The 13,792-nt window shown below is 43.4% G+C and overlaps 1 protein-coding gene across 1 annotated transcript in view; it reads right to left on the reverse strand.

Moving 5' to 3' along the window:
- Nucleotides 1-1,461: 1,461 nt before the first annotated feature.
- LOC121580812 (cyclic AMP-dependent transcription factor ATF-6 alpha-like) overlaps nucleotides 1,462-13,792 on the reverse strand; it is a 39,044-nt gene continuing 26,713 nt past the window's right edge. Inside the window, exons 7-8 of the mRNA XM_041895862.1 lie at nucleotides 5,576-5,643; nucleotides 1,462-2,242 (exon numbers count right to left, since the gene is read on the reverse strand). Of these exons, the coding sequence (XP_041751796.1) occupies nucleotides 2,176-2,242; nucleotides 5,576-5,643 (135 nt within the window). The 3' untranslated portion in view covers nucleotides 1,462-2,175. The remainder of the gene's footprint in view (nucleotides 2,243-5,575; nucleotides 5,644-13,792) is intronic.

Below are 13,792 nucleotides of genomic sequence, written 5' to 3' on the forward strand. Positions count from 1 at the left end.
CCAAGCAGCTTGGTGAGAAGGTGACAACAGTTGGTGCGATTATTCGCAAATGGAAGAAACACAAAAGAACTGTCAATCTCCGTCGGCCTGGGGCTCCATGCAAGATCTCACCTCGTGGAGTTGCAATGATCATGAGAACGGTGAGGAATCAGCCCAGAACTACACGGGAGGATCTTTTCACTGATCTCAAGGCAGCTGGGACCATAGTCACCAAGAAAACAATTGGTAACACACTACGCCGTGAAGGACTGAAATCCTGCAGCGCCCACAAGGTCCCCCTGCTCAAGAAAGCACATATACAGGACCGTCTGAAGTTTGCCAATGGACATCTGAATGATTCAGAGGAGAACTGGGTGAAAGTGTTGTGGTCAGATGAGACCAAAATCGAGCTCTTTGGCATCAACTCAACTCGCCGTGTTTGGAGGAGGAGGAATGCTGCCTATGACCCCAAGAACACCACCCCCACCGTCAAACATGGAGGTGGAAACATTATGCTTTGGGGGTGTTTTTCTGCTAAGGGGACAGGACAACTTCACCTCATCAAAGGGATGATGGACGGGGCCATGTACCGTCAAATCTTGGGTGAGAACCTCCTTCCCTTAGCCAGGGCATTGAAAATGGGTCGTGGATGGGTATTCCAGCATGACAATGACCCAAAACACACGGCCAAGGCAACAAAGGAGTGGCTCAAGAAGAAGCACATTAAGGTGTTGGAGTGGCCTAGCCAGTCTCCAGACCTTAATCCCATAGAAAATCTGTGGAGGGAGCTGAAGGTTCGAGTTGCCAAACCTCAGCCTCGAAACCTTAATGACTTGGAGAGGATCTGCAAAGAGGACTGGGACAAAATCCCTCCTGAGATGTGTGCAAACCTGGTGGCCAACTACAAGAAACGTCTGACCTTTGTGATTGCTAACAAGGGTTTTGCCACCAAGTACTAAGTCATGTTTTGCAGAGGGGTCAAATACTTATTTCCCTCATTAAAATGCAAATCAATTTATAACATTTTTGACATGCGTTTTTCTGGATATTTTTGTTGTTATTCTGTCTGATTGATTGATTGCTTCTGTGGACAGGTGTCTTTTATACAGGTAACAAACTGAGATTAGGAGAACTCCCTTTAAGTGTGTGCTCCTAATCTCAGCTCGTTACCTCTATAAAAGACACCTGGGAGCCAGAAATCTTTCTGATTGAGAGGGGGTCAAATACTTATTTCCCTCATTAAAATGCAAATCAATTTATAACATTTTTGACATGCATTTTTCTGGATTTTTTTGTTGTTATTCTGTCTCTCACTGTTCAAATAAACCTACCATTAAAATTATAGACTGATCATGTCTTTGTCAGTGGGCAAACGTACAAAATCAGCAGGGGATCAAATACTTTTTTCCCTCACTGTAGCTTAACAAGAAACGGACACCATCGGTCATTTCAGTCAAAACACCACACAGAATAAAAGGAATATAAGAACAGCATCAAGGATATTCTTTATTGTTCTAGATAATTGAATTTGTATGCCGATTTCATACGGTCTACACGCCTTAGGTGTCTGAAAGCCATAAAATTCCATCCGAATGTGCTACCTCAGAATCCATTAGGCCTACATCAAACACACGAATGAAACTCGTGTCAAGGCCAATTGGTGAATCACTAACTGTACACTGTTAAAGTTACAAATCACATATAAATGCATTACATATGCTCATGTGTGATGATTGAAAACCAATTTACATATTTAATCAGCAGCACCGGCCATTTTTCAATCCTCATTCATTCATGCATTTCGGAGGTAAAAGAGGAAAGGAAAGAAAAACAAATATTTCCCTTAGCTTCAAAACACCATCTTCTTTTTCATTTGGGACTTTCTGTCTTCAATTAAGACTAAAAGTTGGTGCCCTGGATTAGTGCTCAGTATGCACTTCAAAATTGTTTCACAACCGCTTCATGATTCCATTTCTTCCCTACTCAGCAGTTTCATCCGTTGAAGACTTGGTGAAGGCAAAACTGTGTCATGAAACAGTTACAGACCAGAATTCCATTTGGCCTTGCGATCAGCACATTGTCACAACCAGAAGGACACATGGTTGCCTGCTTCTATGTAATATGCTATGGAATATGCATGGAGTGACTCACCCTGCGAAAGGACACCATATAGAAAGTGTCGCCTCGTCGATTTAACTAATCGAAGAAGTCGCTGTAGCTTTGATGGCGTGAGTAGTACACCAGAACCTCACTTCTTGGTCTGCTGAAAGAGAGAGAGAGGTGGCAGTGAAATACACTACATGACATGTCAAAACTAAATCTAACATAATAGAAATCTGATATGTAATTAAAGTTAGTTGACATCTTAAAGAGAGTCTGACAATATTTATGACTACAGCCTGCTGTATGTCAGCAGTGAATTTCAAAAGTCAGAGACCTAGAAGATCTTGATGAAATTACTGTAACTAAATTTACTGTAACTACATTTACTGTAACTAAATTTACTGTATCTAAAATCAACACCTCCTTTACATTAAACATTATTACAAAGTTATTACCATGCTATTAATATGTTTAAGGGAATAAGTCATCTAATAATAGTACTCCAAGTTCCCCTCTTGAATCTAGAGAAACATCTTCCCACTTCTAGCTCAAAGTGTAACAAAAGTTGTATGTGTGGGGTGCATCTTCAAATCAAATCAAATCAAATTGTATTGGGCACATGCGCCGAATACAACAGGTGTAGACATTACAGTGAAATGCTTACTTACAGCCCTTAACCAACGATGCATTTATTTTTTAATAAAAAAAAGTAAAATAAAACAACAACAAAAAAGTGTTGAGAAAAAAAGAGCAGAAGTAAAATAAAATAACAGTAGGGAGGCTATATATACAGGGGGGTACCGGTGCAGAGGGGGCACCGGCTAGTTGAGGTAGTTGAGGTAATATGTACATGTGGGTAGAGTTAAAGTGACTATGCATAAATAATTAACAGAGTAGCAGCAGCGTAAAAAGATGGGGTGGGGGTTGGGGTGGTGGAGCAGTGCAACTAGTTTGGGTAGCCATGATTAGCTGTTCAGGAGTCTTATGGCTTGGGGGTAGAAGCTGTTGAGAAGTCTTTTGGACCTAGACTTGGCACTCCGGTACCGCTTGCCGTGCGGTAGCAGAGAGAACAGTCTATGACTAGGGTGGCGGAGTCTTTGACAATTTTTAGGGCCTTCCTCTGACACCGCCTGGTATAGAGGTCCTGGATGGCAGGAAGCTTGGCCCCAGTGATGAACTGGGCCGTACACACTACCCTCTGTAGTGCCTTGCGGTCGGAGGCCGAGCAGTTGCCATACCAGGCGGTGATGCAACCAGTCAGGATGCTCTCGATGGTGCAGCTGTAGAATTTTTTGAGGATCTGAGGACCCATGCCAAATCTTTTCAGTCTCCTGAGGGGGAATAGGCTTTGTCGTGTCCTCTTCACGACTGTCTTGGTGTGTTTGGAACATGATAGTTCGTTGGTGATGTGGACACCAAGGAACTTGAAGCTCTCAACCTGTTCCACTACAGTCCGTCGATGAGAATGGGGGCATGCTCAGTCCTATTTTTTTTCCTGTAGTCCACAATCATCCCTTTGTCTTGGTCACGTTGAGGAAGAGGTTGTTATCCTGGCACCACACAGCCAGGTCTCTGACCTCCTCCCTATAGGCTGTCTCAACGTTGTCGGTGATCAGGCCTACCACTGTTGTGTCATCGCCAAACTTAATGATGGTGTTGGAATCGTGCCTGGCCATGCAGTCATGGGTGAACAGGGAGTACAGGAGGGGACTGAGCACGCACCCCTGAGGGGCCCCCGTGTTAAGGATCAGTGTGGCAGATGTGTTGTTACCTACCCTTACCACATGGGGGCGGACAGTCAGGAAGTCCAGGATCCAGTTGCAGAGGGAGATTTTTAGTCCCAGGGTCCTTAGCTTAGTGATGAGCTTTGAGGGCTCTATGGTGTTGAATGCTGAGCTGTAGTCAATGAATAGCATAATCACGTAGGTGTTCCTTTTGTCCAGGTGGGAAAGGGCAGTGTGGAGTGCAATAGAGATTGCATCATCTGTGGATCTGTTGGGGCGGTATGCAAATTGGAGTGGGTCTAGTGTTTCTGGGATAATGGTGTTGATGTGAGCCATGACCAGCCTTTCAAAGCACTTCATGGCTACCGACGTCAGTGCTACGGGTCGGTAGTCATTTAGGCAGGTTATCTTAGTGTCCTTGGGCCCGGGGACTATGGTGGTCTGCTTGAAACATGTTGGTATTACAAACTCAGTCAGGGACATGTTGAAAATGTCAGTGAAGACACTTGCCAGTTGGTCAGCGCATGCTCGGAGTACATGTCCTGGTAATCCGTCTGGCCCTGCGGCCTTGTGAATGTTGACCTGCTTAAAAGTCTTACTCACATTGGCTACGGAGAGCGTGATCACATAGTCATCCGGAACAGCTGGTGCTCTCATGCATGCTTCAGTGTTGCTTGCCTCGAGCGAGCATAGAAGTGGTTTAGCCTCGTCTGGAAGTCTTGTGTCACTGGGCAGCTCGCGGCTGTGCTTCCCTTTGTAGTCTGTAATAGTTTTCAAGCCCTGCCACATCCGACGAGCGTCAGAGCCGGTGTAGTACGATTCAATCTTAGTCCTGTACTGACTCTTTGCCTGTTTGATGGTTCGTCGGAGGGCATTGCGGGGTTTCTTATAAGCGTCCAGCTCCTTGAAAGCGGCAGCTCTACCCTTTAGCTCAGTGCGGATGTTGCCTGTAATCCATGGCTTCTGGTTGGGCTATGTACGTATGGTCACTGTAGGGACGACGTCATCGATGCACTTATTGATGAAGCCAGTGACTGATGTGGTGTACTCCTCAATGCTATCTGAAGAATCCCGGAACATGTTCCAGTCTGTGCTAGCAAAACAGTCCTGTAGCTTAGCATCTGCGTCATCTGACCACTTCTTTATTAACCGAGTCACTGGTGCTTCCTGCTTTAGTTTTTGCTTATAAGCAGGAGGATAGAGTTATGGTCAAATTTGCCAAATGGAGGGCGAGGGAGAGCTTTGTATGCGTCTCTGTGTGTGGAGTAAAGGTGGTCTAGAGTTGTTTTTTCCTCTGGTTGCACATTTAACATTCTGGTAGAAATTGGGTAGAACTGATTTAAGTTTCCCTGCATTAAAGTCCCCGGCCACTAGGAGCGCTGCCTCTGGATGAGCGTTTTCCTGTTCACTTATGGCCTTATACAGCTCATTCAGTGCAATCTTAATGCCAGCATTGGTTTGTGGTGGTAAATAGACAGCTATGAAAAATATAGATGAAAACTCTCTTGGTAAATAGTGTTCAATAATTCAATAGGATCGACATAGCATAGGTCTACCATTGACTTGGGCTGGTAAATAGCTGTTTTGGCCTCTCATTCTCCACAGCAGTGGAGCCAAAAGGGAAAACATGAGCATAAAATAATTTGGAGAGAAATATGGTGAACATCTGAAGAGTTTGAAGAAACGAGACATTGAAAATACTGTAGGGTCCCTTTAAAACGTATTTGCACAAAAACACATTGTTTCTGCCATTTTTGATAAATACTTACTCAGAGTAGCTGACTGTTACAACCGAGTTACTGGACTGGGTTGTCTGTGGTCTCTCCTCAGTTGACTTCTGTGAAAATAGTTATAGAATGGTGGTCAGTGAGTCATTGCTATTTAACCAGACTGCTCTATTCTGAAACTTTAATCATATACTGAAGAACATCATATCATTGTGTCTTTTGTCTTGGCTGATTGATGACAAATAATCAAGTGGAACTTAAAGAGACATTTTGCTTATTTATATGGCAATTTTTTTGTTGTTGTATTTGACCATTTCCTTCGCCAGTATGCTTCACCATGCTCTCTGAGAGCATTGCCCGCAGTATTATGTGTTTGAATTGAAAAAGCACTGATCCTCATCCTGTCTCTGCTCTACACATAGCCTGTGACTTACATGTGAAACAGAAGCACAGGTATATAACCTTCAAAATGAATGTAAGCTGAAATGTTTCCCTTTAAAATATGAGACACTTCCCCTTTAAACTTTCCCATCCAAATAAAAAAACATGTCAGATATTTTTTTATACAACCCATATCGTTGGATGACATGCAATTTTACCGTACAAACCAACATGGATGGGATGAAAGGGTTCCCGAGTGGTGCAGCGGTCTAAGGCACTGCATCTCAGTGCTTGAGGCGTCACTACAGACCCCCTGGTTCGATTCCAGGCTGTATCACAACAGGCCGTGATTGGGAGTCCCATAGGGCCGTGCACAATTGGCCCAGCATCGTCCGGGTTTGGCTGGTGTAGGCCGTCATTGTAAATAAGAATTTGTTCTTAACTGACTTGCCTAGTTAAATAAAGGTTAAAAAATAAAAATAAAAATAACACTTTAAAAACAACTGACTAAAGCCTATCAAATGCAATGACAGTCCAGGCATGCCAGTTCAATGGGTCACTGCATGAGTGGCCCACGGCTGAGCAAACATGTTTCACTGTGGATGGAGATCAGTGTGTACATTTTCGGACACCATCAGCCTCAAAACTCACCCTCCTTGAGTCAATCAACAACCCTCCTTGAGTTAATCATCATGCCTCAGCCTCATGCTTCAAGGAGAGTTTACAATTGACTTAATTAAGGAGGGGTGAGGCATGAGGCAGAGGATGTCCTAAAATGTCCACCACACCCCAGTACAAATGAGTGGGATAAGGATTCCATTGAGTCAGCCTAATTCTAGTCTGCACTAAATCCTACTGAATGTACTTCAAGTTTACCACAAACATTTTAGGTCATGGCAGAAACTCGGAAGGTACTGAGCTGATTGCAAATGTAGAAGATTCTCGTCCAACTCTCTCCATAATTCAGCCAGTTAGATGCTATCGAAAACAGTCTCACACACAGATGTGTGATACAGAGACCGATAAAAACAGATAACTTTTTCTGTGCAAAGTTTCTCAGTTTAGGACAAGCTCCTCTTCACAGAGACAGAGATGTAAGGTAAGAAATCAAGTTAAACCAAACACAGACATATATTGACACACACACCAGAGAAAACCAAAAATGTTACTCCGATACAAAATAAATCAGCTTCCACTGCAGAATCTGAGACAGTGGCACCACTCAGCTTGAGTTTGTACTTCTGCCTGACTGTATGATGTACAGTCTGTACTGTAGATTTCATTCCCTTTTCACCTGAAATATCCATCCTCCTCCTCAAACTATGCATACTAGCCTTATTCCTGTGGGACTAGACGAGTGGAGCGAAGCGGTTTTCAAGACGTGCTCTGCAACGAATCTGGCCTGACCTGATAGGACACGCTAGTATAACAGTTCAAGTGATATCACAGAAATATGACAAAAACAAACCAGATCTCCTCTTTGTCCCTTCTTTTCGCACAACAGGTTGGTGAGGATGGAGAGAGATGAAGGTTGAGAGAGAGATTTACAGACAGGCATGTTTCATCCAACGCGACGAGGGCTCTCCAAGCCCGTGCTTTACCATGAATTTCATTGGGCTCAGTGGGGGGGGGTTTTCCCCGGAAATTCCAAGTCTGGGGTTGAACCACACAGGGCTAAAATAGGTCTATCTCACTGCTTCTCCTCAAATGGCAAACAAAACTGATTGATAAGTACTTCAGTTGGAACTTAGAAAAAAGCAGAGCATGATGTCAAAGTGTGAGGATATGCCAACATTGTGCAAAGCTACATAGACAACATCTCCTTGTCTGAGAAATCATAGATCTCTATTGTGCCTCTTCAGTTGGTAGAGCAAATGCAGAGGGGTTTTCCCAAAGTCTGGAAGAGGTTTAAACACATCCAAAGAGGTACAGTATGCAAACTGTAAATCTCACTTAGAAAAGTATTCCCTTGAGAAGAGTTTATCACTGATACTATATGCCAGGATTCCCCAACTGGTAGCCCGCAGGCCGAATTTGGCCCACGTGTGATTTTATTTGGCCCCCCAAGTTTTCGGAGCAAAACAAATATATACAGTATATATTTTATTTTTATTGCTGGACATAAAATACTGTAAAAACACCAGCAAGACTTCCGGTTTAGCATGTGAATGGAGAAGAAGCTTGTGGACGAGGCTCCTACGCATTCGTTAATTTAACCTAATTTGTACTTTGCATTCCACTTTCTTACATATCAGATTTGATTGATGCGTTCGTAAGTTACCTTTTTGATTCAAATGTCACACGACCTGAGGAGCAGAAGACCTGTACCTAACATTTCAACCGCGATGGCAAACGTGAATGGTATTGGCACCGACTCCAGTCCAACCGTTACAGAGTCTCATGCGGTCACACTCCCCACAGATCTTCAGAAAGGTTCTGGTCTCGGAAATTACAGCTACCATTGCCACTCAGCTCAAAACTGCCATCGATGCTGCTCTGGCCCCCTTCTCGACCGTCCTGGATGGTGTCTGAGCCGCTGCGGATGAACAAGGCCGCCGACTTGACGGCTTTGAACATGACCTGTGTGACTAGAGAGACCGCATAGTAGCCCTTGAGAAAATGGTCGCCGGTCTGAGCTCTGAAAACCAAAAGCTGATTGACAAGACCGATGACCTGGAATCCCGTTCTCGCCATTGCAATCTTCGGGTTGTTGGTATACCAGAGAAACTTGAAGGAGGGGACTCAGTTAAGTTCATGTCAGACTTCTTAGCGGAGGTGCTGGGTCCGGCCATCGTTCCATCACCCCCGAAACTGGACAGAGCCCACCGCATTGGCCCCTCCCCAGCGGGCGTTGACGACAACTCCAAGCCTAGAGTGTTTGTTGTCGGTTTTCACCACTACTGTGATAAGGAGCACATTCTCCAGAGGCAGGGCAGAGACCAGCTACGCTTCGGCAGACGCAAGGTGTTCATCTTTCCTGACCTCAGCTCGAGTGTCAACAAGAAAATAGCTAAATTCCTCGATGTGAAATGCAACCTTCATGAGAAGAAAATGAAATTCTCACTCCGCTTCCCTGCTCGTCTCCACGTTGAACATGCCAGGGGGAAGCTACAGTTCGACTCCCACAAGGACGCCCAGCATTGGTTCGACAGTCACTTCTGAGCCGTATCTTGGATCTATGACCTACTCTTTTGCCAGGTAGCATGCATAGCCTAGGATACACTCCAAGTCGAAGGCATGTTTAGATTTTTATGGCAGGGCCTTTTTCCCCATGTTGCCATTCCTTTTCTACTCTGCAGAAACACTATTGAACTCTGATAAAAATGACTAATACTGTCTTGTGTGGTTGTTGATGTTTGGGAGGTCCTTTTCATTTAGCTAGATGGCTTGCGTAGTAATGCATGGCTACAATTCCAGGCTTTTGCAGAGGTTTCCTTTTTTTAGTTTTTTCGTCTAGATACTTACTGAAGGACTTTTCACCACTTTAGTACGCCCTATTGATCATTCGTACATGTACAGACACTCGGCCCCTTTACTTTTTTGTAACAGGGGAACATACTGCGGGACACTTATTTGGCCATCCTTAAGACACATTGTACGTGTTGCACTGATTGAAGACTCCCTGAGTCAGGACAGTTCCGTTTTACTGTTATGCGGTTTTCTGTCTTTGTTTTGGTTATCTGTTGACCTACTTTACCATTTTGTGAATACCTTTTCAAATGAATTTCACGACTCCTGCTATGGAGTCTCTCCGCATTAGGATAGGAAGTTTTTCTGTTTCTATGCACCAAAGCTGCGCAAACTTCAACCTGCTGTCTCCATTCGCTGGGGAAGGAGACTTTGGGTTTGGGTGGGAGGGGAGGGGGAGTGACCTTTTTTAAAAATTGAATTATTATTATTATTTTGCTTTTTTCATCAGTTTTCTCTGTTATCTTTGCAAATGCTTGGTCTGTTTTCACACCTTTTTCCTTTCAATATTTTAGATGGCTAACAACGCTAATAATAGTAATATTGGAATAGGTAGGCCTAATCCTATAGTTTTTGTCTTGGAATACTAAGACAATGAATAATCATGTCAAGAGGTCAAGGGTCTTCTCCCATTTGAAAAAGCTAAAAGCAGATGTGGTATTTTTACAAGAGACTCATTTACGGATTAAAGATCACTCAAGGCTACAAAACTCCAGGTTCAGTCAGGTTTTCCATTTAACTCCAAAGCCAGAGGGGTTGCAATTTTGGTTAGTAAAATAATACATTTCTCTACAACTAATGTTATTTCAGACAGTAATAGGAGATATTTAATCATAACTGGCACCATTTGGCACACACCTGTAGTATTGGTTAATGTATATGCTCCCAATTTTGATGATGTTGAATTTGCCAATAGGTTGCTGGGGAAAAGATCCCTTCTCTGAACACCCATCTTTTGATATTTGGCGGGGATCTGAATTGTGTTATTAGCCCGGCTTTAGACCGCTCCAACCCCAGAACTATGTCTCCTCCTCCTATGTCAAAGTCCTTCTCAGATTTTATGGTTCAGAATGGGTGTACAGATCCCTGGAGATTTCAGAATCCCCAGGCAAGAGAGTATTATTTTTTTTCACATGTACACCATTATTTTTCTTGTTTGACTATTTCTTTATTGATCATAAGTTACTTCCAAATGTCACCTCTTCTGAATAGTTACCCATTGTAATTTCTGACAATGGAGCTTTAGCCCTCGATATAGTCCTATCAGGACAAACTCTTACTTCTCTCTGGAGATGCAATGATCTTCTCCTGTCTAATGCCGACTTCTGTAACATTATCTCCACTTCTATTGATAATTTAATTGGTTCAAATCAGACAAGCTCAACCTCTCATTCTCTCTTATGGGAATCACTTAAAGCCTATCTTAGAGGATAAATTATTTATTATTCTTCTCATTTAAACAAAACTCGGAAAGCTAAACTAGAAGAACTCTCTAAAGCCATCCTTGACTTAGACCATCAATATGTCCTGACGCCATCTCCAGAGCTATATAAGCAACGTTTGAACTTACAATCTGAATTTAATCTCTTGTCCACTACAGATGCAGAACGGTTACTTTTGCAATCACGTGGTACCTACTATGAACATGGCGACAGGGCAAGTCTTCTGCTCGCACATCAACTAAAATGCAGCGCTGCTACCCGTCTGATTCCCCAAATTAAAGATTCCTCTCATACAGTGAGGGAAAAAAGTATTTGATCCCATGCTGATTTTGAACGTTTGCCCACTGACAAAGAAATGATCAGTCTATAATTTTAATGGTAGGTTTATTTGAACAGTGAGAGACAGAATAACAACAACAAAATCCAGAAAACGCATGTCAAAAATGTTATAAATTGATTTGCATTTTAATGAGGGAAATAAGTATTTGACCCCCTCTCAATCAGAAAGATTTCTGGCTCCCAGGTGTCTTTTATACAGGTAACGAGCTGAGATTAGGAGCACACTCTTAAAGAGAGTGCTCCTAATCTCAGCTTGTTACTTGTATAAAAGACACCTGTCCACAGAAGCAATCAATCAATCAGATTCCAAACTCTCCACCATGGCAGAGACCAAAGAGCTCTCCAAGGATGTCAGGGACAAGATTGTAGACCTACACAAGGCTGGAATGGGCTACAAGACCATCGCCAAGCAGCTTGGTGAGAAGGTGACAACAGTTGGTGCAATTATTCGCAAATGGAAGAAACACAAAAGAACTGTCAATCTCCCTCGGCCTGGGGCTCCATGCAAGATCTCACCTCGTGGAGTTGCAATGATCATGAGAACGGTGAGGAATCAGCCCAGAACTACACAGGAGGATCTTGTCAATGATCTCAAGGCAGCTGGGACCATAGTCACCAAGAAAACAATTGGTAACACACTACGCCGTGAAGGACTGAAATCCTGCAGCGCCCGCAAGGTCCCCCTGCTGAAGAAAGCACATATACAGGCCCGTCTGAAGTTTGCCAATGAACATCTGAATGATTCAGAGGAGAACTGGGTGAAAGTGTTGTGGTCAAATGAGACCAAAATCGAGCTCTTTGGCATCAACTCAACTCGCCGTGTTTGGAGGAGGAGGAATGCTGCCTATGACCCCAAGAACACCATCACCACCGTCAAACATGGAGGTGGAAACATTATGCTTTGCGGGTGTTTTTCTGCTAAGGGGACAGGACAACTTCACCGCATCAAAGGGACGATGGACGGGGCCATGTTTCGTCAAATCTTGGGTGAGAACCTCCTTCCCTCAGCCAGGGCATTGAAAATGGGTCGTGGATGGGTATTCCAACATGACAATGACCCAAAACACATAGCCAAGGCAACAAAGGAGTGGCTCAAGAAGAAGCACATTAAGGTGTTGGAGTGGCCTAGCCAGTCTCCAGACCTTAATCCCATAGAAAATCTGTGGAGGGAGCTGAAGGTTCGAGTTGCCAAACGTCAGCCTCGAAACCTTAATGACTTGGAGAAGCTCTGCAAAGAGGAGTGGAACAAAATCCCTCCTGAAACCTGGTGGCCAACTACAAGAAATGTCTGACCTTTGTGATTGCCAACAAGGGTTTTGCCACCAAGTACTAAGTCATGTTTTGCAGAGGGGTCAAATACTTATTTCCCTCAATAAAATGCAAATCAATTTATAACATTTTTGACATGTGTTTTTCTGGATTTTTTACTGTCTCTCACTGTTCAAATAAACCTACCATTAAAATTATAGACTGATCATGTCTTTGTCAGTGGGCAAATGTACAAAATCAGCAGAGGATCAAATACTTTTTTCCCTCACTGTAGCTTGATTTCTGTCCCTACGGGGATCAATGACACCTTCAAATCTTTCTATTCCTCCCTGTAAACGTCTGAATTTCCATCAGATACTGCCAATAGGACTACATTTTGGGTGAACTGGAGACTCCCACAGTTGAGGCTGAAACTACAGATGACCTTGATTCTCCTCTCAGCCTTGAAGAAGTTATTCAGTCTATCAAGTCAATGCAGAGAAGCAAGGTTCCAGGGCCTGATGGGTTTCCAACTGAGTTCTTTAAGAAATTCCATACCAAGTTAGCCCCTTTACTTTTATCTATGTATAATGAGTCACTTGAATGTGGCTCGCTGCCACCTACCCTAACACAAGCTTCAATAGCGCTTCTCCTTAAGAAGGGGAAGATCCCACTTCCTGTTCTTCATTTAGGCGAAGGTGATAGCGAGGCGTCTGGAAGTAGTCTTACAAGGACTCATATCACAGGAACAAACTGGTTTTTATAAAGGACAGATATTAATTTTTTAATATTTGGATGCTGTTTAACATTATTTATTCTAAACTATTCTCCAACTCCGCTGAGGTGGTAATCTCCCTAGACGCAGAGAAGGCATTCGACAGAATTGAATGGGAGTACCTATTTGCTGTTCTTAATTTTTTTTGATTTGGGGACAAATTTAGCTCATGGATCTGTCTCTTGTATACATCTCCCCAGGCCAGTGTCTGTACCAATGATTGTTTTGCCCTGGAACGTGGGACACGCCAAGGCTGCCCACTGTCCCCTTTATCATTTGCCGTCGCCATTGAGCCCCTTGCAGTAGCTTTACGGGCATCCTCCTCTTTCCAAGGTGTAACACAGGAAGGAGTTGAACATAGGTTATCATTATATGCAGATGATTTGCTACTCTATGTAAATAACCCTGTAACCTGTTTACCTTCTATCCTTTCTATTCTGGAGAACTTTGGCTCCTCCGGTTACAAGCTGAATCTCCAGAAAAGTGAGTGCTACCCTATCAATCCAGCAGCGCTACAGCTCCAGCAGACAGACTTGCCTTTTCAGCTTTGGTTTCAAATACCTTGGAGTGAACGTAACTCATTCATTACATGCTATTTTTTCTGAA

The sequence above is a fragment of the Coregonus clupeaformis genome, chromosome 14 (genome assembly GCF_020615455.1).
Source record: "Coregonus clupeaformis isolate EN_2021a chromosome 14, ASM2061545v1, whole genome shotgun sequence".
Lineage (NCBI taxonomy): Eukaryota > Metazoa > Chordata > Actinopteri > Salmoniformes > Salmonidae > Coregonus > Coregonus clupeaformis.